Consider the following 27,745-nt stretch of genomic DNA (forward strand, 5'->3'; position numbering starts at 1 on the left):
GCTGAGATACCAAAGCAAGTACCATTTCCATTCATTTAGTTACAGGTCAGAAGTAAAAGCAAGGCAAGATGTGAAACCAGATATCCGACAGCCTCCGTTCACGGACTACAGGCAGCCCCCACTGGACTACCGGCAGCCCCCAGGAGGGGACTATCTGCAAGCCCCGCCCTTGGACTACAGGCAGCCCTCCCCTGACACCAGGCAGTTCCCTCTGTCAGACTACAGGCAGCCCCAGGTACCTCAAACATCCCGGTGCATTTATTTCATGTTTCCAATCAGCAGACCTGTCATTCACACACACACACACAACTCTGGTGCATTTATTTATGGTGCTCAACAGCAGTGAATGAGAAAATTCCAAGGAGAGATAATATCACCCAGGCCTATATGCAATAGTTACATGTTTGCCAAGTAAACAGATGAGTACTAAAGGATGAGTACCAAAGTAAACAAGCTACCCAGCAATTCTTTTAATGACTGAGGAAACTGTGTTCCGATCTGCTCAGACCTTTGGAATCGTGTCTTGCATTTTGCTAGATGGTGAAATCACATTACTCCTCACGATATCGTGTCAGTTGGAACACGTTAACTATGAGAGAGAAGGAGAACAGAGGGACAGACCGTGGAAGCTTCTCTGATATTAAACAATTTTTTATTCCATTTTCTCCCCAACCCCAAAGGATTTTGATTATTTCACTGTGGACATGGAGAAAGGAGCCAAAGGATTTGGATTCAGTATTCGTGGAGGAAGGGAGTACAAAATGGATTTGTACGTGTTGAGATTGGCAGAAGATGGGCCAGCAATAAGAAATGGAAGGATGAGGGTAAGAATGTTCTCTTTTTATAGAATCGCTTAATTCTGAAAGAAACGCTCATTGCGGTGTTGGAGGAGCAGTGAGACCTGCTGTTAAGCAAACTGACTTGTTGCAGGTGTTGCCTTCTTTCCATTTCATGATCCGGTTTTCTAAAGGTTTGCCCATTGTTTAAGAATTATCTCTCATTTTCCTTCTTATGGCTTCTAATTGAAAACTCTCGAGATGGTGTTTTATATATATATGTATGTATACGTATATATATATATACGTTTCTCTAAAGAACAAACTAAAGAAAACAAAGTAAAGAAATCTAAGAAATAGCTTGAAATGGAAACATGGCTGCATAATTTTTCGCGTGGTTTGAGGATTCAGTTTTTATCCGAGATTGAATCTTTTGAAATTTGTTTTTAGTTTCATGCTTTTTTCTTCACATGGTTTTGTGTTTCTTTGGGACTACTTCTTTTGAGTTGACTGGCTTTGGCTTTGACGTTGGGCAGAAAGAAGCAGGAGAAAGGGGAATGAGGCTTCTTGGATACATGTTGTCCTTAAAAATGGTAGCAGTCGAAAATTTTCCAATTAGAGTTTAAGCTGAGGGTGGATTTTTAATGTAATCGTTACTTTGAGGCATCTGGTTGACACATAACTGATTCTTCCTCTAAAGGTACAAAACAAAACTTGATAACAAAACAGAACATTAGTCAGTCTTTCTCCATAAAATGTCATCTAGTAAGCGCATAAAAAAGGTTAGTTATTATAAATAAAATCTAGAATTATTCTTGTCCTCCCTCCTTGCTCTTTAAGTTAATACAGAAAAGCTGTGGTTCTTGGGTTCTAGAGCTTCAGATTCTTGTGCTGAGTTTCACCAACCGATTGCTCCTGTCAGTAGAATGCAACTGTTATTCCTACCACCCAGTCTGCCATTTCTGTAGTCTCATTTCCGAGTCAATGAATCATCCATGGTGCAGAAGTAGAAAGTGTAAATGTGTCTGTTTTTCTCCATGCCTTTACAATCCTTTGACAACTGGGAAGTTTCCAAGTTGGAATTTGAACCCAGGCAAGGCTGACTCAAGAGACTGACAGTCCCCGCCTTGATCCAGCACCAGCCTCCTCTTACCCCTTCTACATGTGGTTTTAGAATAGGTCTCTACATGGTTTCTTGGCTCCCAGTTCCCACTTTCTTAACATGCTGCAAAGCCAACTCACAAGTGGTTCAATAGAACAAAATTAATCTTTGCAGTGCAGCTGAAAACAACACAGCACACAAGCCATGAGTGAGATGACCAGAGCCCTGTGAGAGGGGACCTCCCCTTACCCCACAAGTGGATTTTAGAGGTGTGGGTTCCAAACGGTGGCCACATTTTATAACAAATGGTCTAAATGGCTAATCAATATATTCAGTTCTCCCAAAGCGTAGAAGCCTAAATATAGAAGTATTCTTACATAAAAAGAATATTCTTTCTTATAAAATTTAAGCCAGAGCAGTAGTTCTCAGTGTGGTCCCTGACATCAGCATCCCCTGGGAATGTGTTAGAAACGCAGATTCTCCAGCCCCGTCACAGACCTACTGAATCAGAAACTCTAGGAGTGAGGCCACCAGGCTGTGTTTGTGTGATCCGCCTCCAGGTGAATCTGGTACCAGCTGAAGTTTGGGAACCACTGAGCTAAAGGGAAGCTGTCATGACGTAGGTACGGCACAGTTAGGACGTGTGTGGCTCAGGCTTTGTTCACTCCCCCTAGATCCTGTGCAGGGAGTTTTCCATCCTGTTCCAGTGGTTTACCTCAGGTCCTTAAGTCCATGGAAACACAGATTTAGAATTCTGTAGGCAGGTGCTCAATTTTAGGAAAGATGCTTTTTCTTCTGGCAGGTGATAAAAATGAGTCCTCTACCTGGGTTTCGGAAAATGGTATTTTCACTTCTTGTCAAAGATTATAGAAATAAGCAATATTTCACCATTTTCCATGTCATTTTTACAAAGCAACACATTCTTTCTGTGTACAAGCTGTCCAAAAGGAGTTATTATGGCCAGTTTTAGATATTATGGGTGTTTATTTTGGACTACTATATATATCTCTCTCTAGCTTTTAATTCTCAAAGAAAACAAGTCACTTGAAAGTCACAGAAATTCTGTGGATCAGATTTTACTGTTTGATATTATCTCTGATTTTTAAAATAAGGCTAGGAACTTGGCAGGGATGAATGGATGACTTTTTTCTGCTTTTAAGGGTTATACTTAATATTCAGATGTTTTGGTTTTTTTTTTTTTTAAAGTTTATTTATTTTATTTATTTATTTTTGGCTGTGTTGGGTCTTTGTTGCTGCGTGGGGGCTTTCTCTAGTTGTGGCCAGCGGGGGCTACTCTTCGTTGAGGTGTGAGGGCTTCTCATTGCGGTGGCTTCTCTTGTTGCGGAGCACGGGCTCTAGGTGTGCAGGCTTCAATAGCTGTGGCTTGCGGGCTCTAGAGCACAGGATCAGTAGTTGTGGTGCTTGGACTGAGTTGCTCCGCCACATGTGGGATCTTCCCGGACCAGGGCTCGAACCCGTGTCCCCTGCATTGGCAGGCGGATTCTTAACCACTGCGCCACCAGGGAGGCCCTGTTTTGGGTTTTTGTTACTCATGGATTCTTATGGCATCAACGGAGAACTTGTCTAGGGTGACAAACTCCATGTCAGGGAAGGAAACTACTTCATCCTGTAAGTTCAAAGGTGCTACTAGATAATACAAACGTATCAACTACTGTTTGAATTTGATAAATATTTTGTATCTGTAGAGTTAAAGATCAACAGTTGTTCTTGATCATAGCACATAACTAATTCAGATCTTGTTTTCATGTTTATTATCAAATTTAATCATTTCAAGCTAATCTTTTCTACCTTCATTAGTACTTACTAATTAGCGATAACCTTTAATTCACAGATGTGTTTAAATTATTTCAGCAAGGACCAGGATAGATTAATATTTGCATGACTCAATGGTTTGATTACTTTAATGCATAAACTCGATAACATGTAGATTACCAATTTGGGAATTTAACAATGAAAATAATTAGGAACTTATTATAAAATTCCCCCTTGATACCGTTGTTGCCCAGATACGTATAGATCTTAAATATCTGTGCAGATGATGTTTATAAGGCAGCTGTTCACTCCATGGCTATTATGGCTTGGTTCATAAAGTTCCAAGACTTCTGAGAAAAGTAGGTGAACTAGACATTCACAGGTTACATTAAAAATAAGCCCAAGAAGAAGAGAAGCTAGCACCAGGTCCTTCCCAACCTTTAAAACACTCAGGCGTGTTTCTCCGTGTTAATTGCGATTCCTTCACCTTCAATCTTAATGCATTATTGCCTCTGTGCCCAAACTAAACACACACTTTGTGATCAAGTAAGTTTGGAACACACTGTAGAGTTTTGTTTTGTCTTGTTTTTCCTTTTTTCATGATCAGACACAGAAGGGAAAAGCCAGGAAGTGCCTGGCAATAGCAGGGTGTCTTAAACTCAGTACAGTAAAATTGCCCAACTCAGAATTACTACACAAGAGCTGGGTGATTCTGAAAAGTCATTTCATGTAACAGTTAATGAATTACTGTGCCCGTGGATTAGGGCTGTAAGTAGCGCTAGTTTTGGACACTGAGTTAGTGCACCAGATGTTAGTCTCTGAATCTGAGACTTTTCCTGGATCTTTTATGCTAGTCTTGGTTGTAGGACAGAGATGGTATGCGCCTGTTTAGTAGTACAAGACTTTGCTAAGATTACAGAGAAAACCAGGTAAATCGGATGTCAGAGGAGGTGGCTAACAGAGGTGTAAAAACATCCCTCTCACATTGGGAATGCTAAGAAGTGATGGCACAGATATGTATTTTTAAAGCGTGTCTTTTGGCATCCAACTGATATCCTAGGCATCCAAGAGAAATACCAAAGTTCTGCCCACCTCAGGTGTTCTTTTATGGATCTGGTGAGGGACACGTAGGCATATCCCAAAAGTGAGTCCCAGGTGAATGATTTCACTCTAGTCTTTCTGGGCACCTGCAGCAGAGAGAAAAATCTTAGCAGAGATCTTTGGCAAGTTAGACTGTCTGACTTTCACGTTGATTAATAAGTACTCCCACAGAACATGAATTATTTTTTTCCTCCTCCTCGGAAAGTATTGTATGTTTACTCAATTTTTTTGTTAAATAAATACTTTCCACTTGATGAAACAAGTATCCTGATAAGGTATCCTGATAAGATCAATGGGTTCCCTCGAAATATGAGAACGTACCGACAGCAAACCACAATCAGAAAGTAGTGGGGAAAATAATGGCTCCTTCTGAGGGTCAGATTTACAAGCCAAGTCTAGATACAGGGGAGAGGATAAGAAAATCTTTTTCAGAAGATCAATTCAATGCTTATTTAAAAGAGAGATTCTAGAACCTCCTTTATCAGAAACATATAAACGTAACAATAAATGAATTTAAAGATTTACTAAAAATATGACTATGTTGATCCCTTCTAAACCCTCAGCACTGCTCTCAACCTCCAAAATAAGCAAACATGATGCATTTGCTTTATTAAATTTAGAAACATCAATTCACTTTGTTGAACCTCAGTGCCTATAAAATAGGAAGAATTATATCTACCATATAGAGTTGTTGGGAGGATCTGAGCAGTTTTTCAGGTGGTAGAATTGATTTTTCTTTTTTTTTTTAAATAAATTTATTCATTTTATTTATTTTTGGCTGTGCTGGGTCTTTGTTGCTGTTCATAGGCTTTCTCTAGTTGTGGCGAGCAGGGGCTACTCTTCCTTGAGTGGGCTTCTCATTGCCGTGGCTTCTCTTGTTGTGGAGCACGGGCTCTAGGCGTGCAGGCTTCAGTAGTTGTGGAGCACGGGCTCAGTAGTTGTAGCACACGGGCTTAGTTGCTCCGCTGCATGTGGGATCTTCCCGGACCAGGGCTCGAACCCGTGTCTCCTGCATTGGCAGGCGGATTCTTAACCACTGCGCCACTAGGGAAGCCCTGATTTTTCTTATTAAGACAAAGAAGTGAGGTATTAATTTGTGAGTGACTTATGATATTGAGAGAGGGACTTAGATATTATGACATGTCATGAAATAGAACTTGAATAGAATAGTGCAATTAGAATAAACACCAAGAAAAACAATGTGAAACATAATTACATGAAATATTCACTTCATAAAAAAAAGTAGAGAGTAGCAAGTTTTGACTTTAATTAGTAGCTAGTGTTTCAACATCAATTAATACTATGTAATAAACGTTAAAGAGACAAAACAAAACACAATCTGTAAATGTAGAAAATAAGGGGAATGGGAAATAGAAAGATGATCGTCTTGTCTGATTGCTTATCCTCAGTCATTCAAGAAGGCTAATATCAGAAGAGAAACACAAATGACATTCAGATTTCAAGGAAAAGTGTAAGAAAGTATTAGAAAATAGTAATGGATCTGTTTTAAAAAGAAGACTTTTTAAGTTTGTAAAATAGTCTAATAAAGTTGAGGGGGATAAAATTTTCATAACTGATGAATAAATCTCTGCCACAACACTCTTAGGGACATAATCTAATTAAAAACTGAGAATAAATAGAAAACACAGGCAAAGAATAATGAACATATGAAGTAATTTACTGGTGAAGCTTCCTAAGAAATCAGGAGACTTCTGGAGGGAAGGGATAGTAGTTCTAAAAGTGCTTAAATAAAAATTGAGAGTTGAGTTAAAAGACATCTGAAAGGAGATCAAGTTTGCTCTTGGAAAGGTATTTTCCTGTTTCCATAAAAGTATAATATTTTCCCATTTCCATAAAATATTTTTTTATTTTAAAGAAAGAACATAACTTTTTTTTTTTTTTTATAGCTACTTTATTTATTTATTTATTTATTTTTGGCTGTGTTGGGTCTTCGGTTCGTGCGAGGGCTTTCTCTAGTTGCGGCAAGTGGGGGCCACTCTTCATCGCGGTGCGGGGACCGCTCTTCATCGCGGTGCGCGGGCCTTTCACTATCGCGGCCCCTCCCGTTGCGGGGCACAGGCTCCAGACGCGCAGGCTCAGTAGTTGTGGCTCACGGGCCCAGCCGCTCCGTGGCATGTGGGATCTTCCCAGACCAGGGCTCGAACCCGTGTCCGCTGCGTTGGCAGGCGGATTCTCAACCACTGCGCCACCAGGGAAGCCCAGAAAGAACATAACTTTTTAACTTCATCACCTTAATAACTGTGTAACAGCTGTCTATGCCTACTTAGCATTGCATAAACTTTGGTATAAAATGGTTTATCTTCTTCCTGAAACTTACATGACACAAAAGTCAGCCTGCAATGGGCCCTGGAATCACCAACAACATTTTGTAAGACTGAATAATGTGTGAAAAAGATATTTACTGCTTATCCATCTTTTTCTTTTTTCCATTTTTTTTTTTTTTTTTTTTTTAATGAAAAGGAAAATTCCCTGATGGCAGCTTCTTTTAAATTTCTCACTTCTCCTTCTGTGGTCCAGACATGACTAACCTGTGACTACAGAATAAAAGTATTCTGTTTTATATTGTTTTTATTAAACATAAAACCATTTAGAAGAATATTTCTAACGTATGTAATGGTATATATGCTAACAGTGATTCAAGCACCCATGAACCCTTAGCACAGTTAAAAAAAAAAAAAATCTCCAGTCTCCTATGATTCCATTCTCCTCCCACTCTCCAGCCTCCAGAAGTAACCAGCACCCTAAATATGGTCATTCCTTTTCGTCTTGCCACATATGTATGTACCTCTTAACTATATCACCTAGTTTTGCACACTTAATGAACTTTATATGAATGAATCTTACTATGTGTGATACTATACAACTATGTATATGTTCTTCTCTGTGGTTTGCTTTTTATACTTTATGTTCATAACACTCATCCAAGTTGATGTATGAAGCTGTAAATTATTCCATGGTATGAATATGCTACAGTCTATGTTAGTTATCTATGGAGAGTTGAAGTTTTCTCTATTAGTGGACATTGGGTTGTTTCCAGTTTTTTTGCAACTAATACTATCCTTGTACATATTTCCTGCTGCACATATGCAAGAAGTTCTGTAGACTAGACTATATACCTAGGAGAGCCTATATTTAACTTAACTAAATAACGCAGAAGTATTTTCCTAGGTGGTTGTACAAATTTATACTCATACCATCAATGTGAAAGTTTCCATTACGACACATCCTCACAAGCTTTGTATTTCAGACTTTTAAATTCTTATTCTGGTAGGTAGAAAATGACATATCATTTAGGTTTAAATTTGCATTTCTTGATTACAAATAATATTCATCATCTTTCCTTAGGTTTACTGAACTTTTTTCTTCCCTCTTAAATAAAGATGCCTCTTCATATCTTTTCCCCATCTTCTGTTAAATCATTCCTTCTTTCCATATTGATTTTAGAAGTGTTTGTATGTTCCTGGTGATAGTTTTTCATGTTGCAAATACTTTACCCCAGCTTATGGCTTGTAGTTTCACCTTCTTTATGATGCCCTTTGATAAACGGAAGGTCTTAATTTTAGTGTAATTGACTTAATCAACCTTTTCCTTTATAGTTTCTGCTTTCTGTGTCATCTTTGAAAAATCATTTCCCAACTCATATTCTTAAAGATTCCCTACATCTTCTTCTAAAAGTTTTATAGTTTTGCTTTTTCATATCTGTCTTTAATTACCTAGAATTGATTCCTCTGTGTAGTAAAAGGAAGAAATACAATTTCAGTTTTTCCAGATGGATAACCACCTGTCACAGCATCATTTATTGGATATGCTCTCATTTCCCCACAATCTGCAGTGACAGCTCCATAATAAATAAAATTTCTTTAAATGCAGTGGTCTGTTTATAGATTCCTTATACTGTTCTACTGGTCTATTTGTCTATACCTACATCAATACTATACTCATCTGCCTTTTAATAAGTCTTGAGTTTTGATGGAGAAACTGCCTGTTCCCTCATCCCCAGACACACATCTTAATTCTTCAGGTGTGTTTGAATGTTCTTGGGCCTTTGCCCTTCTGTACAAAATTTTAGAAGTTTCTTGTCCTATTGGGAATTTTATTGGAATTGCTTAGAATCCATAAATAAATGTGGAAAAACTTACATCTTTATAATATTGAGTCTTTCTATCTGTGAACATGATATAATCCATTTATTTAGATTTTCCATTAACTGCTTAAATAAAGTTTCATAGTTTTTTCCATAACATACCTGTAAATATTTTGCTAGATTGAGTCTAGGCATTTGCATGTTTTACTTTTACTCTTGTATTTTAATGTAATATTGAAATTAACTGTGTTACCAGTGAAAAGAAAGACAGTTGATTTCTGTATATTGATCAATTATATCATGCAAAATTACTAAACTCTTATTACTTCAAATTAGTTATCTGTAACTTCCTCTGGATTTTCTATATAGATAATCACATTTTCTGCAAATAATGAGAATTCTATGTCTTCCTTTTAAGTCTTTTTATTTCTTTTTCTTATTTTACTGCATTTACTTGGTTTTCAGTATGATGCTGAATAGAAGTAGTCAAACAAGCCCTCTTATTTTATTTCTAATCTTAAAGGGAATGCTTTCACCATTAAACATAATGTTGAATGAGTTTATATAAATAACCTTTATCAGATTAAGAATGTTCCATTCTATTACTAGTTTGCTAGAGAGTTAATTATGAATACATGTTGAATTTTATGTACTATTTCTGCATCCATAGAAAGTATATGATCTCTTTCCTTTAATATGCTAATTAACATGATTAAGAATATTATTAGTATATTAATGGATTTTTATGTTAAATCATTCTTGATTTCCTCAGATAAGCTATACTTATTCATGATGATCTTTTTTATGCATTGCTCAATTCAGTTTTCTGTTATTTCCTTTAAGATATTAGCAGCTATCTTCGTGAGTAAGATTAGCCTGTAATTTTCTTTTCTTGTAGTGTTGGTGAATGATTTCAACATTAGTGTTATACTAGCCTTATAAAGTGAGAAAGAATAATGCCTTTTGTTATTGTCATTGCTGTTGTTATCTGGAGAAGTTTAAGTTAAGAATTGTCCTTGAATGTTTGGTAGAACACACCTGTAAATCCATCCAGGTCTGGTATATTTTCTTTGTGTGAAAATTTTAAACCACATTACATTTCTATAATAATTAGGGTATTCTTCAGATTTTCTATTTCTTCTTGAGTCAATTCTGATAAATTTCTTTTTTTCTCTTTTTTTTTTTCTTTTTTCTTTTTTTCTGATAATTTATTTCATCTTAGTTTTCAAAGTTTTTATATTATCTTATTATATTTTTAATATTTAAAGCATTTGTATTTATGTTCCCTTCTCATTTCTTTGACTATTGTTTATTTGTGTATTCTTTCTGTTTTTCTTTATTAATCATGCCAGAGGTTTGTCCATTTTTTATTCTTTTTATGAACCAGCTTACATATTTTGTTCTCATGCTTATTCATTTGTTTTTATATTTATTATTTCTCTGCCTCCATTTTCTTTGGGTTTACTCTGTTCTTATTCTTCTTGCTCCTTAAGTTGTATGCTTCTTAGCTCAGTACTTCTGAAGTTTTCTTTATTTCTATTAATAATGTGTGAATTTAAGGCTGTAGTTTTGATATGTAGTATGTTCATTATTTTAAGTTCTAAATATATTCTAATTTCCACTATGATTCATGGCACTATTTCTTCTTTGATGCATGGATTATTTAGAAGGTGTTTTTGGTTTTTATTCCTAAAAGTATGGGGATTTTCTGGTTAGTTGTCTATCCTTGATTTCTAGTGTAATTCCATTGCCATCAGAGAATATATTCTATATGATTTCAATCTTTCAAATTTATTGTGGCTTACTCTTTGGCTTTACATGTATTCAGTTTTTTGTATATGATCCGTGTGTGCTTGAAAAGAATGTGCATTCTGTAATTACTGAGTGCAGTATTCTATAGATGTATTCATCGGATAAAGCTTGATTATTGTATTATTCAAATATTCTATATTCTTACTAATTTCTATGTATTTGATCTGTTAAATATTGATCTAGGTGCTTTAAAAGTTTTTCTTTTTTTTGTTAAAGATCTTGGAAATTTTTCTTCCATCTGTCAAGCTTTACTTTGTATGTTTTAAAGCCATGTTATTTGGTATATTTTCCAGATGAATTGAGTCTTTTATCATTATGCAGCAACCTACCACATCTCTGTCAATACTTTTTTACTTTCAAGTCTGTTTTGTCTGATATTAGTAAGGGTACCTTTCAACCTTTCTGTGTCCTTATATTTTATGTGTTTCTCTGGTCTATGTAGCCTATTTTTCTGTTTTTTTAACGGTGTATCTTAACTAGATCATTTTAGTCAATTTATATTAATTTTGATTACTAATATTTTTATTTATTTCTATCACTTTATTCTGTCCCTTTTCTGTCTCGCTCTTCTTATTCCTTTTACCTTACTTTGAATAGTCTGGGTTTCCAGTCCATGCAGGTGTCTCCTATTAGACTCCTCGTTCGTAGCCCCAAGCTGTATTTTCTATCCTTGATGTCCATCCATCACAATGGAAACTCAGGTTTCCCGGGAGAAGGTAAAGCTCCCTTTGGCATTTGTTTGCCTTCCAGGAGTCCTACATTCACTTGTTTTTGGCATCAGAGGATTCTTTAGTTTCTTGCCTGTTCAGCAATGGTAAGGTTATTCGGGGTATCTAACCCACCATATTGCTAGAAACAGAAGTTTATGTCACATTTACCTTTAATGACCAAATTATGGTTGCTAAAACTATATCCAGTCTTAGAGCTGGCAATTAGTCTCCCTCTCACAGTGTCTTCGTGTAGGAGCCCCAGAGGGCAACCTACATGTGCCGGCTGCCGTCACTCTGTAGCCTGTCTTCCTCTCCAACTCCAGTTCCACTGGTGAGGGTCCCCTGCCCACAAAGCCACTGATGAGCTCTTGCTACAGCCCTGCCTGAGGCCTCCAGAGCTTGGGCCTTGGGTGGGCCCAAGGTGTCCAGACCCTGTGATGCACACACTACTGGGTCCTGGGCAGAGAGAATTATGGTCTCCTCCTCACCCTCTGCCACACTTTGCCTCCTCAGCACTGTAGCAGCTCTGCTTGGCCCACAATCTCACAAAGGTGAGGGGTGGTCACAAACTCACTGCCTGCAGCGACCAGGCAGGGAACATACACAAGTGAAGAGTGGAGGGCCCGGACTTCCCTGGTGGTGCAGAGGTTAAGAAGCCGCCTGCAATGCAGGGGACGCGGGTTCGAGCCCTGGTCCGGGAAGATCCCACATGACACGGAGCAACTAAGGCCGTGCGCCACAACTACTGAGCCTGCGCTCTAGAGCCAGCAGGGCACAACTACTGAACCCACGTGCCACAACTACTGAAGCCTGTGTGCCTAGAGCCCGTGCTCCACAAGAGAAGTCACCGCAGTGAGAAGCCCGCGCACCGCAACGAAGAGTAGCCCGTGCCCACCAGAACTAGAGAAAGCTTGTGTGCAGCAACGAAGACCCAACACAGCCAAAAATAAATTAAAAAAAAAAAAGAGTGGAGGGCCCTTGACCCTCCTGAGGAGCAGTCTCTACTACCCAGGCCAACTGTGGATCCATGGGAACTCTGGCTTCCTTCTTCTAAGTCTTTGAAGTTTCAAGAGAAAGCAAAAATCTGTATTTTAAAGAATTAACCAGATTTGAAAAAAATTTTTTTTCACTTAAAAAAGCTGCACAGGCCAAACAAACAAGTCTGTAGACAATGTGAGGTTCACAGCTACACCATTTCTGTCATCTGTTGTAAACAGATCCTAGAGCAAGGGGAAGGCGGAATGGCTGAGGGCAGGGAGGGGGAAGCAGCTCCTATACCAGCAGGGTCTGGGGACCCAGCACAGGCAATCAGAAGTGCTGTAGTGTGCACTGGTGTACTTTTAGGAGAGACTAATGCAGAAATGCTTGAAATGCCTCAGAAATGTTCATGGTGAGGAGACTCTATGTAAAATTTTGATCTTGTGCCTCCTCTTTGTATTTGAAATTTTAAAGATGGTTTTCACTCCTAGAAAACTTATTTTGATGGCCCAGATTACTTCGTGTTTGTCATTTCCCACCAGATCTTGGAGAAATCACTTCTGGGAGGGGACACATTTAGTAGTGTGCAGACTCCTGGTGACCACTCAGAAGAATCCCACCTTGTCTTCCACAGACTGAGTTGCTTGTCTGGCCCATGAATGTGTGGGCCTGCCAGCTGCCTGAATTTGGGGAGGAGCCCTTTTCACATCTTGCTCATATCCCGTCACTGGGTTTGAATGGCATGACATACCGTCTTGAATGAGTGTGCCCTCGAGTGAGGAAAAACAAAACAGGGAGGCTGTCTCCCTTAGCAACAAGAGACTCTCACACAGAATTTCCCAGTGCGGGAGAAAGTTGGGTTAAAAATAGTGAGATACACCTATCCATGGGCCTATCTCAGTTTGAAGAGTCTATCTCTGGTCATTGACATACATTTAAGAACTATGTTCACGGGACTTCCCTGGTGGTCCAGTGGTTAAGACTCCGCCTTCCAATGCAAGGGGTGCAGGTTTGATCCCTGGTCACGGGGCTAAGATCCCACATGCCTTGCGGCCAAAAAACCAAAACAGAAGCAATATTGTAACAAATTCAATAAAGACCTTAAAAATGGTCTACATCAAAAAAAAATCTTTAAAACAAATTAAATTAAAAAAAAAAAAGAACTACGTTCACTTCATTTGTTTTCAGTCACCTAATCTAAGATACTTTCATTGTCTCTTAAGTTCGCTTGATTTCTTCCTTAGCTTGAAGACCAGCTTAGAGGGAAGTTCTTACCTGTCTTAGTGACTTCATAGGCCAATCCCTATCTTGGTCCCTTTCCTTTTTCCTCAGTCTGTTCCTCCCTTATAAGGAAATATGTGGTAGTCAAAATGGCAGGAGCCTGACCTGATATTCAAACACCGGCTCAACAACTCACTGGCTATCTAGCTCTGACCTTGGATGAGTTACCCCATCAAGGGCTTATAGCTGCCCTATGGCATCAACCAAATACCAGGCCTCCTGTGGGCAGCTTCAGGGGCATGCACATAGGGTAGAGAGGGAGAAAGTGTCCTCCTAGCCAGCAGGACCAATTAAATCAACCCTAGCAACCCGCAGAATGATAACATGTCCACATATCCCATAAGTTATTTAACAGAGTCAATTTTACTCATCTGTAAAATGGGATAATATTTTCCAGGAAGGGTAAAGTGCCTGCTTCAATATTCCTGAGCGTCCTCCTTTCTCTCTCCTTCCTTCTCCCCAAGACCTGTACTTCTATTAAAATACTCAGTACTCTAAGCCTGGAGATACAGAATACATTTTTTAAGTGTGTATGTCAAGAGACTGTGAAAGCTTTGATACACAAATCAACGTGTGTTTACCTCCCCCCCTCACCCAGTCTGTTAGATAAAGTGGCTCCTTTTCAAAACACAGATCTGGTCTATCTGCCCATTGCTTAAAACCCTTCAGCGGCACCCCATTTCTTTCAGGGTAAAGAGCAGACCCGTCGCGAGGCTTGTCCATGCCCTGCACGTTCCGGCCCTGCCTCCCTCCCCAGCTCGGCGCACCCGGACTCCCCCGCTTTCCATGAAACCGGCAACCGGGCTCTCTCAGTCTCTGATAGGTCACGTGCTTCCCTCTCCTCGTCACCCGGTTATCTCCTCCTTGTCCTTCTCACTCCAGCACAAGCATCTCGTCCCCAGAGAAGGCTTTTCTTCTCCCCTCTCCAATCAGGTCACATCCGCCTGTCACAGGCTCTCACATCTGCTTCATAGCGTCTTTCATGGTGCTCATTTTACATTTACGTGTGTGATTATGTTATGAAGTCTGCCTCTCCAGAGTGTAAGCTCTGTGAGAGCGGGAACGATGTTGCTGTGTGCTCCCCACTGTACCCTTGTGCCCTGTGCTGTGCCTGACACGTGGTGGGTGCTCAGTGAATATTTACTGCTGAATGAATGCACGAAAAGAAGCCTTTGACATGCAGAACAGGACAGGTAGGCTCAGTAAGTACATGGCCACAAAGGCTCCTGATGAACCAGGGCGTGGGATTGCACAGATAACTAAGTATATGAATACAAGGGACAAATTCAGTCTAACTCACGGTGAGCTTTTTATGCCCTAGTGCCTCACTGTAAATGCACCATCCTTTTTGGGCTATGTTTAATTATTATAGATTTTGCAGCGTCAGTGAGATAGTATATGTAAAACCTTACTGTGCCTAACATTTTTTTAAATGCCTTTAATCTTTAAACTATATTACAGTTCACACCTTGTTTTCCTCATCTGTAAACTCCCTGTCACCAAATGTGAATGACAAGGTGAGAGTGGAAAATAAAGTAAAAGAAGGTCAAACAGGAAATAATGAAGAACTTCAAATGCATGAGGTATGCAAAACATGGCAGAATAAAGGGTTACAAGACAGGTGTGCTGGAGCCTATTAGAAAAGGTCCACAGGGGAGCAGTGCAATTGGTCAAATGATAGGAAAACCAGAGCTTAGCAGAATATTCAGACTCTGCAGAGCTGAGTCCCATGAGGTCAATGCAGATAAATGAGGTAAGCAGTTGATAAAATCGAAAGCATGAGAGAAGAGAGATAACAAGTGCTTAAGAGAGGAATAAAGCAGTCCAGCTGGAGGAGCAAAGCAATTGTCTGGGCTCGGGTAGATCATTTCAGGGACCCTGCATTGCAAAGATCACCTACCCAATGTTTCATCACCTCCGGGTGCTGACACTCAGTAAACACAGAAAACTTATCCCTGCGTAAAGCGTGAGCCTTTACGTGTCATCACAGCCCGTGTCACTCAGCCACCCATTGTCTCTCAGCCATCACTCTGAATCACCCTTCAGACCATCTGCAAATGTGAGGTTTTTCCTGTATTGTTTGATTCTGCTCCGTGCCTTTTATGAAGGAAAAGAAAAACCTCTCACAAAGATCAAATCCATTACCTTTCTCTTTTCAGAGTCTGACCTATGAACACTGTGTTAAAGGTGCTACACGAGTTCCTTTCAGGAATGAGGGAGAGCATTGCCTTGATTAGAGAAGGAAGGGAACCGTAGGCAGCGGAGCCGGCCCACTGGCGCTAGACTCCATTGTCAATTATTCAAGGTTCATTATCCCACAGGGGGAGGGCTCCATTTCTCTGCTCTGTTTCTTCTTCTATTGGATGCCCAACTTTGAACCATTTCAAAAGCAGCTTCCCATGAGGGCTAGTTAAAGGTTTGGTAAGGAATCAAAGGGTTAGTGTTAGGATTGCATCTTGGTGGGGAAAGACACAGAAGAAACTGAATAAATTAGAAGTGACGAGAATCTTTGCATTTTAATTATTCATCTTTTTTTTTTTTTTGTCTATGGAAAAGAATGAGAACATTTACAAACCACTGCTGTGGTCTGACAAACACATTTTATTTGCCTCTTCAGTGAGGGGAGGATCTGTGAGAATAGTTTCCTCTTTTATACTAAGCCATCCCTTCTGTCTTTATGTGAGAATAAATCAAGATTTCTTTCCTCTTCATTTTTACGAAATGTCTTCCCAGTGTTCATGCACACTGGCGGTCTGCCTGAAGTTCTTTGTCGTCCTATCTCTCCCCCGGACCTAAAGCTCTTCTGCTGGGTGTATAGAGAGTCACTCGGTTTGCTCTGTCTACCGTTCCACTTCTCAGTTTTAATCAGAAAATGGGCGTGAAATACATCTTGATCCTGATTCGCATAGGATTTTGTTTGCACAGCAGAGCAATTCAGAAGCTATCAAGAGCCAGGTGTTCTATTCTTCAAATGTGATTCCAGGCCATTCACGTTTCTTCTCTGAGGTGCCCCGGTGTGTCACCCCTTTGGCAAAACAGCATCCTCATACCACAGCCCGTTCTTTCCCTGGGGCTGCTTCCCGGCACCTGCGCTACTGAACAAAGAAACGGCCTCTGTTCCTGCCTGCGGAACATTGCTGCCTCCTTCTCTGGGATGAAAAGATCGTTACTGTGTCTGACTCCTGGCTGATTCAACTTGACAGGATACTTGTTTTTCAAGAAGCACTTCTTCCCTATACTGGGATCCACTACCTCTTGACCCTGTATAAAACAGCACAATCTGCAAGGCAGTCTTGTCTCATTATTGGCTAACTTTGGGAGGTGTGGACTGACATCCCTTCTAAATGCCTAACCTGAATTTCCAGCTGCCTGTTGGACATGCAAGGCACTCATTTTCCATTTCAAACAAGCCAGCATTTCTTGACGTGATGCTATCTTAGTGTCTCATGTCTTTGTGTAATTATCTGCCAAAAGGATGACTACACCACTAGGACACTGTCAGCAATATTAGTCTCTTGCAGGAAGAAAAGGAGACTCCTCAACCTATTAGCATGACTTTGCTTTGTAGGAGACCTTGAGAGAAGAATGATTGAGCCCAGAAAGGAAAGTTAAGGTCAAATGTAAGGAAGCAAAGAGAAGTAATATTAATGAATATTGAATATTGGGTCATTTTTAAATATTGCCTTCCTAGCTCCAAAGAGAAAGGGCAAGGAAAAATGGGAAGTGTATCTGATATCAAAGGGAATTGGAGAGCAAACTGCTGAGTCACTGCTTGGAATTAGCTACTTAACTCAGGAGTATGCTGGGTCTCAAGCAGGGGATGGCCTGAAGGAAGCCAGGACACACAGCCTCAATCTTTGTCTTTCTGGAAATGGACATCTACATTAAGGAAACTTATGTCAGATGCCAAATTATGTGTTCTCTTCTTTCATTTCACTGCCACTGTCACAATATGCGCCCTCATCTTTGTTAGCCTGAACTATTCCAGTATCCAGGTGGGTCCCACTTGTCTCTAATTTCTCCCGTTCATGCTTCATACTGCCACCCAAATTATATTCCTAAATTGCAGGTGTAATCAAATATCTTGTCTCCTCAAAAGTTTTCAGTAACCTCCTTTTGCTTGCAGGGTTAGATCTAAGTGTGTTAAAAAATTTTTTTTGTTTGTTTTTAATTGTTTTGTGTATGGTCTCTCTCTCTCTTTTTTTTTTGGAAGGTCTTCTACAGTCTGATCTAATACAGTTTTCCTTCTTTACAAGCTACTCTATCCCCCCAGTTTATACTCCAACCATGGCTACTTCTAGGACACGCAGTGCCATTTCACACTTTCGTGTCTTTCCTCATCCTTTTCTTACCAAGTGGAATTTCCTCTCTGTCCATGTCGATCCTTAAAACCCTACTCATCTTTCAGGAACCAGTTCATGAAGCCTTCACCAAGTCCTACCTCTCACTCCCACTCCCACTCCCACCCGCATTCAGATAAAGTACTCCCATCACACACTTTTGAATATATTTTTTTATTATGAAATATTGTAAAGTAGAAAAGAGATTATAGAATATATATGTGCAGTTTAAACAACAATGATAAAATATAAGTACCCACAAACCACTACCCAGCTTAAGAAATAGAGCAATGCCAATATATTTAAAGCCTTCTCTATCTCCTCTCCCTCCATTCCTCTATCTGCCTCAGGTAACTCCTCTCCTGAAACCTGTGTTTATCATTCCTTTGCTTTTCTTTATAGTTTACCACATGTGGATATACCCCTCAACAATATACTGTTTCATTTCACATGTTTTTGAACTTTACCAACATAGAATTATATTTTTTTATATTTTCTTGACTTTTTTAGCTCAACATAGTTTGTGAATGTCACCCATGTTAATGTGTATTACTGTAGTTTATTCATGTTCACTACTGCCTGGTTTCCTATAATACGAATATGAATTTATTTATCTATTCCCTGTTGATGGGCATTGGGGTGGTTCCAATTTCTTAGTATTAGAAACATCACCATTATGAACATTTCATTTAAAGGCCTCCTGGTACACATGTGCAACATTGTCTCTCAGGAAAAATTCCTGAATCTATTCCTAGGAGTAGATTTGCAAAGTCCTGGGATCTGGGCAACTTCAAATTGACTAAATAATGCCAGAAAAATTTCCGAAGTGTTTGTATTAATATATTTACTCCTACATACAGTATATGATCTGTTGCTTTATATCCTTGTCAAAATTTGATATAAAATCAATATTAAATTTCTGTTAGTGTAGTAGATGTGAAATGCTACATCGTTATGGTTTTAATTTTCTTCCAGAGTACTAATGAACATCTTTTTATGTGTCTGAGTTATTCATTTTCCTCTTCTGTGATATGTGTGTTGATGTCTCTTGCCCACATTTCTATTGTTATTGTTGTCTTTCCCTTATTGATTTTTATACATGATGGATATTGTATTTTTGTTGGTTACATGCATTGCATATATCTTTTCCCAGTTTGTGGCAGCTCTCTCTCCTTTATGACCCCTTTTGATGAAATCAGATTCTTAAATTTTACATAATCAAATTTATCAATATTCTGTATTATTTGCATTTTGGTGATTTAAGACATCCTTTCCTATCTTACGGTCATATTTTTTCTAGAGGTTTTAATTTTTTTTTTTAATTAATTTATTTTATTTTTACTTTTGGCTGTGTTGGGTCTTCGTTTCTGTGCATGGGCTTTCTCTAGTTGTGGAGAGCGGGGGCCACTCTTCATCGCGGTGCGCGGGCCTCTCACTATCGCGGCCTCTCTTGTTGCGGAGCATAGGCTCCAGATGCACAGGCTCAGTAGTTGTGGCTCACGGGCTTAGTTGCTCCGCGGCATGTGGGATCTTCCCAGACCAGGGCTCGAACCCGTGTCCCTTCCATTGGCAGGCAGATTCTCAACCGCCGCACCACCAGGGAAGCCCTAGAGGTTTTAAAGTTGGACCCTTCACGGTTAAATCCACAACCCCTTAGGAATTGGTTTTTGTATATGGTATGAGGTAGAGATTCATCCTAAAAGATGTTTAACCACAGCACTTAGTTCATTTCAGTGTGTAGTTTAATTTAGTATGTTAGACTGTAAACACCTTGGGGTGTGATATTTTATCATAATCATCTCTGTATCCTCCACTGTCTTAGCACAACACTTCCTCTCTAGTGGGTACTCAGGAGGGTCAGAATGTCATGGCCGTTGGACACCTCCCAGTGCCCCTGACCTTACACTGTGCTTCTGATAACACTAGGAAGAAAGCCCTGTAGCAAGGAGCACAATGGCTTTTTTCTCCATTTTATAGGATACTTCCCCTTCCCCATCCCATCCTCTGCAGATGTTCTCATAAGCTATTCCCCTGCTCTATTCTTCATATGCACAGCCAGAGACTGGAACTCGTAGATATCAGGGAACACTGTCAATGGCCAGCCAGTTTTGTTTTGGCCCACAATAGCCTAATAGTACACCTTCCAGAAGTATTGTAGGAAGCCAGGGACAGGCCTCCTTCCACAGTGTGGAACTGATCCCAGCCTGCATTCAGATAATTCAGCATGGCTCAGACATCATAAATCGTGGAGAAGTATCTGTTGTGTTCTGGGGTGCCAGTTTCCTTAACCACAGACTGGCAGTAAAATGAAAATTTCAATGGGTTCGCTTTGCTTTTCAACCACCAGAGTGAGTTAAGATGACACTAAATACAAGTATAAAGTTCTTTTCTAAATCATGCAAGCATGAAAGGGAAATACTTCAGTTACCAGCTTCAATATAGTCATGTGTGCTTATTCCATGCTTTCAATTCTGAGCAATTGAGGACGTATTTATTCAGTATTTCCCAGAATAAGCATTTCTAGAACATGCAGAGAAACACTGGGAAGCACTATGGGTGGCAGAGTAGCATAAGGGAAAGAGCCTGGATTTGGGCAGATCCCAGCTTAGTCACTTACTAGCTGAGTAACCTCAACTTCCTCATCACAAAATGGAGATCAAGACATCTTCATACCTTGAAGAGTTTTTTAAATAATTAAATGAGATAATTAATGTAAGTGCACAACACTGCCTGGTGTGTTCTCGGTCATCCATAAATTATTTAAGGATGATGATGAAAAAGAGAGAGAGGAAGAGGAATAATGATTGATTTTGATGACATGACCCAATCCCTGTTCTTTGGAAATACATACTTCATGACAACTACATGGATCAATAACTCAGTGACAAAGTTGGATGCAGTAAGAGCTGTAATTATCATAACAATATTTTCCAAGCCAAAAATTGAAGTGTGATCTGACAAATAAATGAATCCAAGAGCATATTAGGATCTAATATTAGAAATCAGGAATGTTTCAGAATATCTGAGACTAGCAGTCCCTATAGCTATAATAGAAGCACCGATCGTTTGCCATAAGGAAGATTAGTTTTGTCTTGGAGAGAGTTCTTAGAGAAGATGATATGTGAGTGGGGTCCTGATGTACTTTCAACAGGTTGCTATCAGGAAAGAGAGGAAGAATTTCAGATAGCAAAGGGAGTATCGTGGAACAGGATGGAAGACATGGCCCTATCCCCCAGATGCCTTTTTATCATATAGAAAAGATTGTAGATAATCCTCAGGACTCCAAAGACTCACCTAGGGTAGGAATGGAAGCTGCGAAAATAGATGGTGACAAAGTGAGCAGGAACCTGAGTACTACCTCATACCCACACCTCTGTTTCATTCAAAGCAGCTTTGCTTTTTTTTAAAAAATTTTATTGGAGTATAGTTGATTTACAACGTTATGTTAGTTTCAGGTGTATAGCAAAGTGATTCAGTTATACATATATATATATCCGTTCTTTTTGAGATTCTTTATTCATATAGGTTATTATACAATACTGAGTAGAGTTCCCTGTGCTATATAATAGGTCCTTGTTGGTTATCTATTTTATATGTAGTAGTGCGTGTATGTAAATTCCAAGCTCCTAATTTATCCCTCCCCGCCATGTTTCCCCTTTGGTAACCATGTTTGTTTTCAGAAATCTGTGAGTCTGTTTCTGGATCATCTCCTGGTCCATCCATGTTGCTGCAAATGGCATTATTTCATTCTTTTTTATGGCTGAGTAATATTCCATTGTATATATGTACCGCATCTTCTTTATCCATTCCTCTTTATCCATTCCTAAATGTTGATGGACATTTAGGTTGCTTCCATGTCTTAGCTATTGTAAATAGTGCTGCAGTGAACATTGGGGTGCGTGTATCTTTTCGAATTATGGTTTTCTCTTGATATATGCCCAGGAGTGGGATTGCTGGATCACATGGTAGTTCTATTTTTAGTTTTATAAGGAACCTCCATACTGTTCTCCACAGTGGTTGTACCAATTTACATTCCCACCAACAGTGCAAGAGAGTTCCCTTTTCTCCACACCCTCCCCAGCATTTATTGTTTATAGACTTTTTGATGATGGCCATTCTGACTAGTATGAGATGATACCTCATTTTAGTTTTGATTTGCATTTCTCTTATAGTTAGTGATGTTGAACATCTTTTCATGTGCAAAGCAACTTGGCTTTTATGTATCATTTATTGCCTTTCTCAAGTAAAGTTTCATTTCTTAAAGACTTTCCATTGCTTACTTAAAGGGAAAAAACCCCCATATTATTAGGTAGGTATGCTTAGCCCTTGCCTTGTACTCTATGACTAATCCATGTGGTGCATTTGGTGATCCTATGATAACTTTTGTTTTAGTTACTTGTCTTGTAAAATTGTCTGAGTCCTACTTGGGATAGAGGTCAACAGTGTTGTGGATGTCATTCAGGTCTGGGACCACACTTTGTTTTAAAACGAGGGGGCCCAAGGAGGATGTGGAGCAAGCACAACCCAGCGCTGAGTGCAGGGCTGTGTGATTCAGATTGTGGTTCAGACTCTTTTGTGGGGAAAAGAAGCCCTTCTGAATGTCTACTAGGAGTTGAGATAGCAACCTTGAACAGTAGAGCACTGGTGGGAAACTTACACAATACAACATGGCACCCTCCCAGCCTGGCCCTAGAGGGGTGTACTGAATAGACAGGCTCCTTTGGGATAGGTATGTCTCACGTCTGAGCTCCTTAAATTTCCAAAGGTAAATTAGAGAAGCCTCTGGAGGAAAAAAAGCAACTCAGATGTGTCATATGGGAAACTACACAGAATGTCATCATCTAAGAATGTTGTCACTGTAAGAAGAGTATAAGAATCAGTGAATCACAGAGTTTTTAAACTCTTGGTTGTTTGTATCCCCACTCATTTGTGCTGGCCTTTTAAAATTGGCCACGCTATTATCACTGGCACATCAAAGTGTCTTGGAATGAAATAAATCCATGTAAATATTCCATTTAGCTCCCAGGTATCCAAATGGCAATAAAACTTACATTTAGAAAAGGTAAACTAAATAGAAAATAGAAATACATTGGAAATGCCCAAGAGAACATGGCCATAGTTAGAGAAACAGGACAAAAAAGGTATGGGATAGCTTTCTGTGCTAACAAAGATACTGCTTCTTGATGCAGCAAGGAGGCTTATGGAATAAGAGCTTACAGAAGCTCATACTTTATATAGTTCTGTATAGATCATAATAATAGATGACATAAATGCTCTTCTATTAGAGAGGCAAAATCCTACCTTTTTAGTGACATATTATTGCTTTCAAAAATTGTTGAGAATATCTAATTTTGAAAAGGGACAGATTGGCTTTAAGAAGTTCCCTAGGTAATTCTGATACATACTTCTGGGTAAAACCTACCTTTGAATAGGCTAGAATAGGCAATTGAGCATTAAGTGGGCCACTATTGTAAAATATACAATGTAAGGCCAAGAAATTGGTTAATCCTTTATAACTCAGTTGTTTCCTAAATATTTCACTAAGAAAATTACAGGATGGTTAAAATAATTGACGTTTTATGTATATGATTCTTTCAAAAAATACTTTTTATTTCCTGAAGACCTCTTAAAACAGCTATGGGTTAACTTCTAATAAAACCTTTGTCTGCACATTACAATTAAAATATTTGAGTTAGTAATTGGTTCTTAATGCATTTCATGACACTTCACAAGTGCAGTGGCAAGATTAAGTGTAGGTATTGTTCTTAAACCTGAAATTCTGATAATTATTCACTGTATGTAACCTAAAGATGTTAGAAATCATTTATATTTGAAAATGAGGGTAAGTGTAAGACTCTAAAAACCTCCAGCCTTATAAGATTTCAAGATTTATGTATAGGGCTATTGGAATCAAAACAATGGGAATGCTGGCACTGATGAGGCCAAGTTAACCAAAGGACACTATGGGAAGCTCAGAAGAAGACCAACAGGGATGGAGACTTGTATTTGGTTGAGGCACCATTACAAACAGGGGATGAAGGACAGATTCTTGATAACCAGTGCTAGGACAAATGGTTATCCATACAGGTAAAAATAAATCTCTACTTCATACCATATGCAAAAATCAACTCCTGGTAGGTTAAAGATTGAATGTGAAAAGCAAACTACAAAAACCTTTAGAAGAAAATATATGTATTTCATCTGGCTTGAAAAGGATTTTTTAAACAAATCACGAAATGTTCAAACCACCGTAAAGGAATATTACTGATAAATGTGATTCCATTAAAATTTTAAGCATCTCTATGACGGAACACCATGAACCAAGTGAAAAGACAAGCCTCGCATTAAGGGAATGTATTTGCAACACATAAAACAGACAAAAGCATGCTATCCTGAACATATACATAATACAGAGCTTTTATGATTAATAACAAAAAGACAATCCAATGCAAAAAAATGGACAATGTACATGATGAAGAAATTTATGACAGAAGAAATCCAAATGGCTAATAAACATCTGCAAAGATGTTCAACATCAGGAAAAAGCCATAAGAGCATTTTCTCTCCATCAGATTGGCAAATGTTGAAAAGTCTGGCAATTCCAAATATTGGCAAGGATGTAGGGAACTGGGAACTCTTATTCACTACTGGTGTTATAGTAAATTGGTGCTGCCACTTTGGAGAGCAATTTGGCAACATCAAATACATTTGAAGATGCACATATACCCTCCAAATCAGCACTCCACTGATCTATGTGTGTACCCTGTTCTTGCTCATATACACCAGGAGACACTTACATTTACAGTTACATTTATTGCAGCATGGTTTTTAATTGCAAACACTGGGGGCAGTTGGGGGGAAGAAATCCTAAATGTGCATCAATAGAACAACAACGACAAAATGAACTAAAGAATGTTTTTATAATGGAGTATTATGTAGCAGTAAAAATGAATGAACTATATCCAGTACATGAGTAAATTTCAACAACATAATGATGAGTAAAAAACCAAGGTACAGAGTCACATATGTAATGATATTTATGTAAAATGTAAACATTTGCAATATTATATATTATTTGTGGATATATACATATGAAGTAAAAGTCATAAAAACCAAAAAAAGAAGAACAAGCATCAACTACAGAATAGTGGTTTCCTTTGTGGGGAGGGGAATGAATTCAGAAACCATGCAGGGAACTCCAACTCTATCCATAAGAGTTTCTTTTTTATGCCAAAGAGTTTGAAGCAAATGTCACACAATATTAACTTAATTAAAATCTGGGTGGTGAGTACAAGGATGGAAATTTTATTGCTCTCAACTCTTAAATATTTTTAAATAATATGTAATTAAATACAAACAAAAGAAAATTTTTATAATAGATTCATTAATCGTAGAGGATTCTCAAAAAGTCAAGTGGGAACTGCAACCTACCCACAGATCTGTTAGTGTACAAGTCATCCAAGACAAGTAGTTTTCTTTCCTAAACTTAAAGGTCCATGGGTGGGCAAACTTTTTCTATAAAGGGCCAGGGAATAAGTATTTTTGGCTTTGTGGACCATACAGTCTCTAACACAACTACTCAACTCTACCATATTAGTACAAAAACAACCATAGATAATATGTATCTGAATGAATATGACTGTGTTCCAATAAAATGTTACTTTAAAAAAAAAAAGCAGTGGGCTGGATTTGACCAGAGGGCCATAGTTTACCAACACCTACTCTAAACCCATAGAATCCAAAATTTCAAACGTTACCTTTCAGTCCAGAATATAACCCCAGTCTTTAGTATTTTATATATTCAAGTTTAAAGTGAGTTTGAAAGTCTCCTATTGAATAAAATTTAACAGAACTAACATTTATTGAATGCTTACCATGGCTCAGGCACTGTACTAAGTTAGTATGCATTTCTTATATGAACTTCTCAATAGTCTTATGAGATAGGCATCATGAGATAGACACCATCATTGTCCCCATTTTCAGATGAGGAAACTGGGACTTACAGAGGTTAAATGACTTGTCTAACATCTCTGAGTTAATAAGTGATGTTAGTCATAAGACACAAACCCAGGGCTCCTAATCCCACCAAAGCCCATGCTATTAATCACATTGCTACACTATCTCCCTCTCCAGTGTCCATCATGCCTTCACAACATAAATTATCAAATGTAAACAACCACAATTTAAAAATAAAAACATTGTTAGAATAAAACCTGGCATATCAAAGTCTAACAATAAATAGATATTATGCACATTTTAGTCAGTGACCCATTTCTTTTAGAAACTCTTGTCTAATAAGGACTTAAAAAAGAAATGAAAATGAGGTCACTTTTCAATTATCCAGAGTGAAGATGAGTAAGTAAAATTAATAGACAGTCCACAAGCTCCATTCAGCTCTCTATTTTTATTCTGTTATTCCTCTCTGTGTGGTATGATGTAAGATCCTAGCTTGGATCTTTCCAATTATCTAGAAAATGGTGACTCAGGCCGCAGCTGAGGATAAAAGACTAAGTTCCCTACATTCCATTTAGAGAATCACCAACAGGGATTGGTGGGGCCTGCTGTGGGAGCTGCTATTTCACAGAACCAGCCCTACTGATTTGTCCTTCCTTACACTCTCCAAATGCAGAGTAGAAACAAGAGCTCTCATTGGGAAAAAAAGTCTGTGAAGCATTAATCATCCCTTCTCCCTACCCAACCCTACCCACGCCCCCCATGAGGGAAAGAGGTATTAGACTTGTCCTGCTGCCTTCCTTCATGATTGGGGATGCTTGAACCATCTTTGCCCTCTACCCCATGAGAGACGCATGACTGTTTCTTGCTCTAAAGTGGCTGAGCTGTTGAATCGGTAGAGACCTGATGAGCTGGAGAAGGCAGAAAAAGACAGGAAAGATAAAAAGTAAAGAGAGGGAGTTCTGGGTGAGCCTGTACTCCCACCGTTTCCCATAGGTTGAGTGGACACTACAGAAGGTGATTTGAGCCTTAAGCCATCTCTCTGGAGTGATATTTTCTGGCCAGAGGGACCCCTGCTAAAAGAGGCTATAGGTTGTATTATCCATAGTGGAGGAAAGGGAAACCGAATGGAAAAGGAAGAGACCAGCCTCAACCGTGTCTCACAATGTGAAGAGGAAACTCCACGTCAGGTCTTCCAAAGAAGTGACCCAAAACATCCTCAGGAGAGAGGCAGCATTTGGATGTCCACGAATTTAAATTCCCTGAGGTCAGAAATCTTGTCTTCCTTGATTCCCACCATAATCCCCAGCACCTAGAATAGCCCCGGCACAAAGTAAACACTCAGTTAAAATTAAGATCTGCCACACAGAGAACAGAAGCAAAAAGAGGAGAACAGACCTGCCACCAGTAACTCATTTTTTTATAAATTTATTTATTTATTTGTTTTTATTTTTGGCTGTGTTGGGTCTTTGTTGCTGCGCGCAGGCTTCCTCTAGTTGCGGCGAGCGGGGGCTACTCTTTGTTGCCGTGCGCGGGCTTCTCACTGTCGTGGCTTCTCTTGGTGCAGAGCACGGGCTCTAGGCACATGGGCTTCAGTAGTTGTAGCAAGTGGGCTCAGTAGTTGTGGCTCGCAGGCTCTAGAGCACAGGCTCAGTAGTTGTGGCGCACGGGCTTAGTTGCTCCGCGACATGTGGGATCTTCCTGGGCCAGGGGTCGAACCCTTGTCCCCTTCATTGGCAGGCAGATTCTTAACCACTGCACCACCAGGGAAGCCCACCACCAGTAACTCTTGATTGCTCCAGAGAACGTTGCCT

The 27,745-nt window shown here is 39.1% G+C and overlaps 1 protein-coding gene across 9 annotated transcripts in view; it reads left to right on the top strand.

The window, feature by feature from the left end:
• MAGI2 (membrane associated guanylate kinase, WW and PDZ domain containing 2) overlaps positions 1–27,745 on the top strand; it is a 1,338,650-nt gene that overhangs the window by 1,234,914 nt on the left and 75,991 nt on the right. For 8 of the 9 annotated variants that reach the window (XM_036863218.1, XM_036863221.1, XM_036863219.1 and 5 more), the window contains 2 exons: positions 40–235; positions 681–824. In XM_036863218.1, coding sequence (XP_036719113.1) covers positions 40–235; positions 681–824 — 340 coding nt within the window. The remainder of the gene's footprint in view (positions 1–39; positions 236–680; positions 825–27,745) is intronic. The other variant, XM_036863220.1, reaches the window with a different exon arrangement.

Source organism: Balaenoptera musculus, chromosome 9 (genome assembly GCF_009873245.2).
Source record: "Balaenoptera musculus isolate JJ_BM4_2016_0621 chromosome 9, mBalMus1.pri.v3, whole genome shotgun sequence".
Classification (NCBI taxonomy): domain Eukaryota; kingdom Metazoa; phylum Chordata; class Mammalia; order Artiodactyla; family Balaenopteridae; genus Balaenoptera; species Balaenoptera musculus.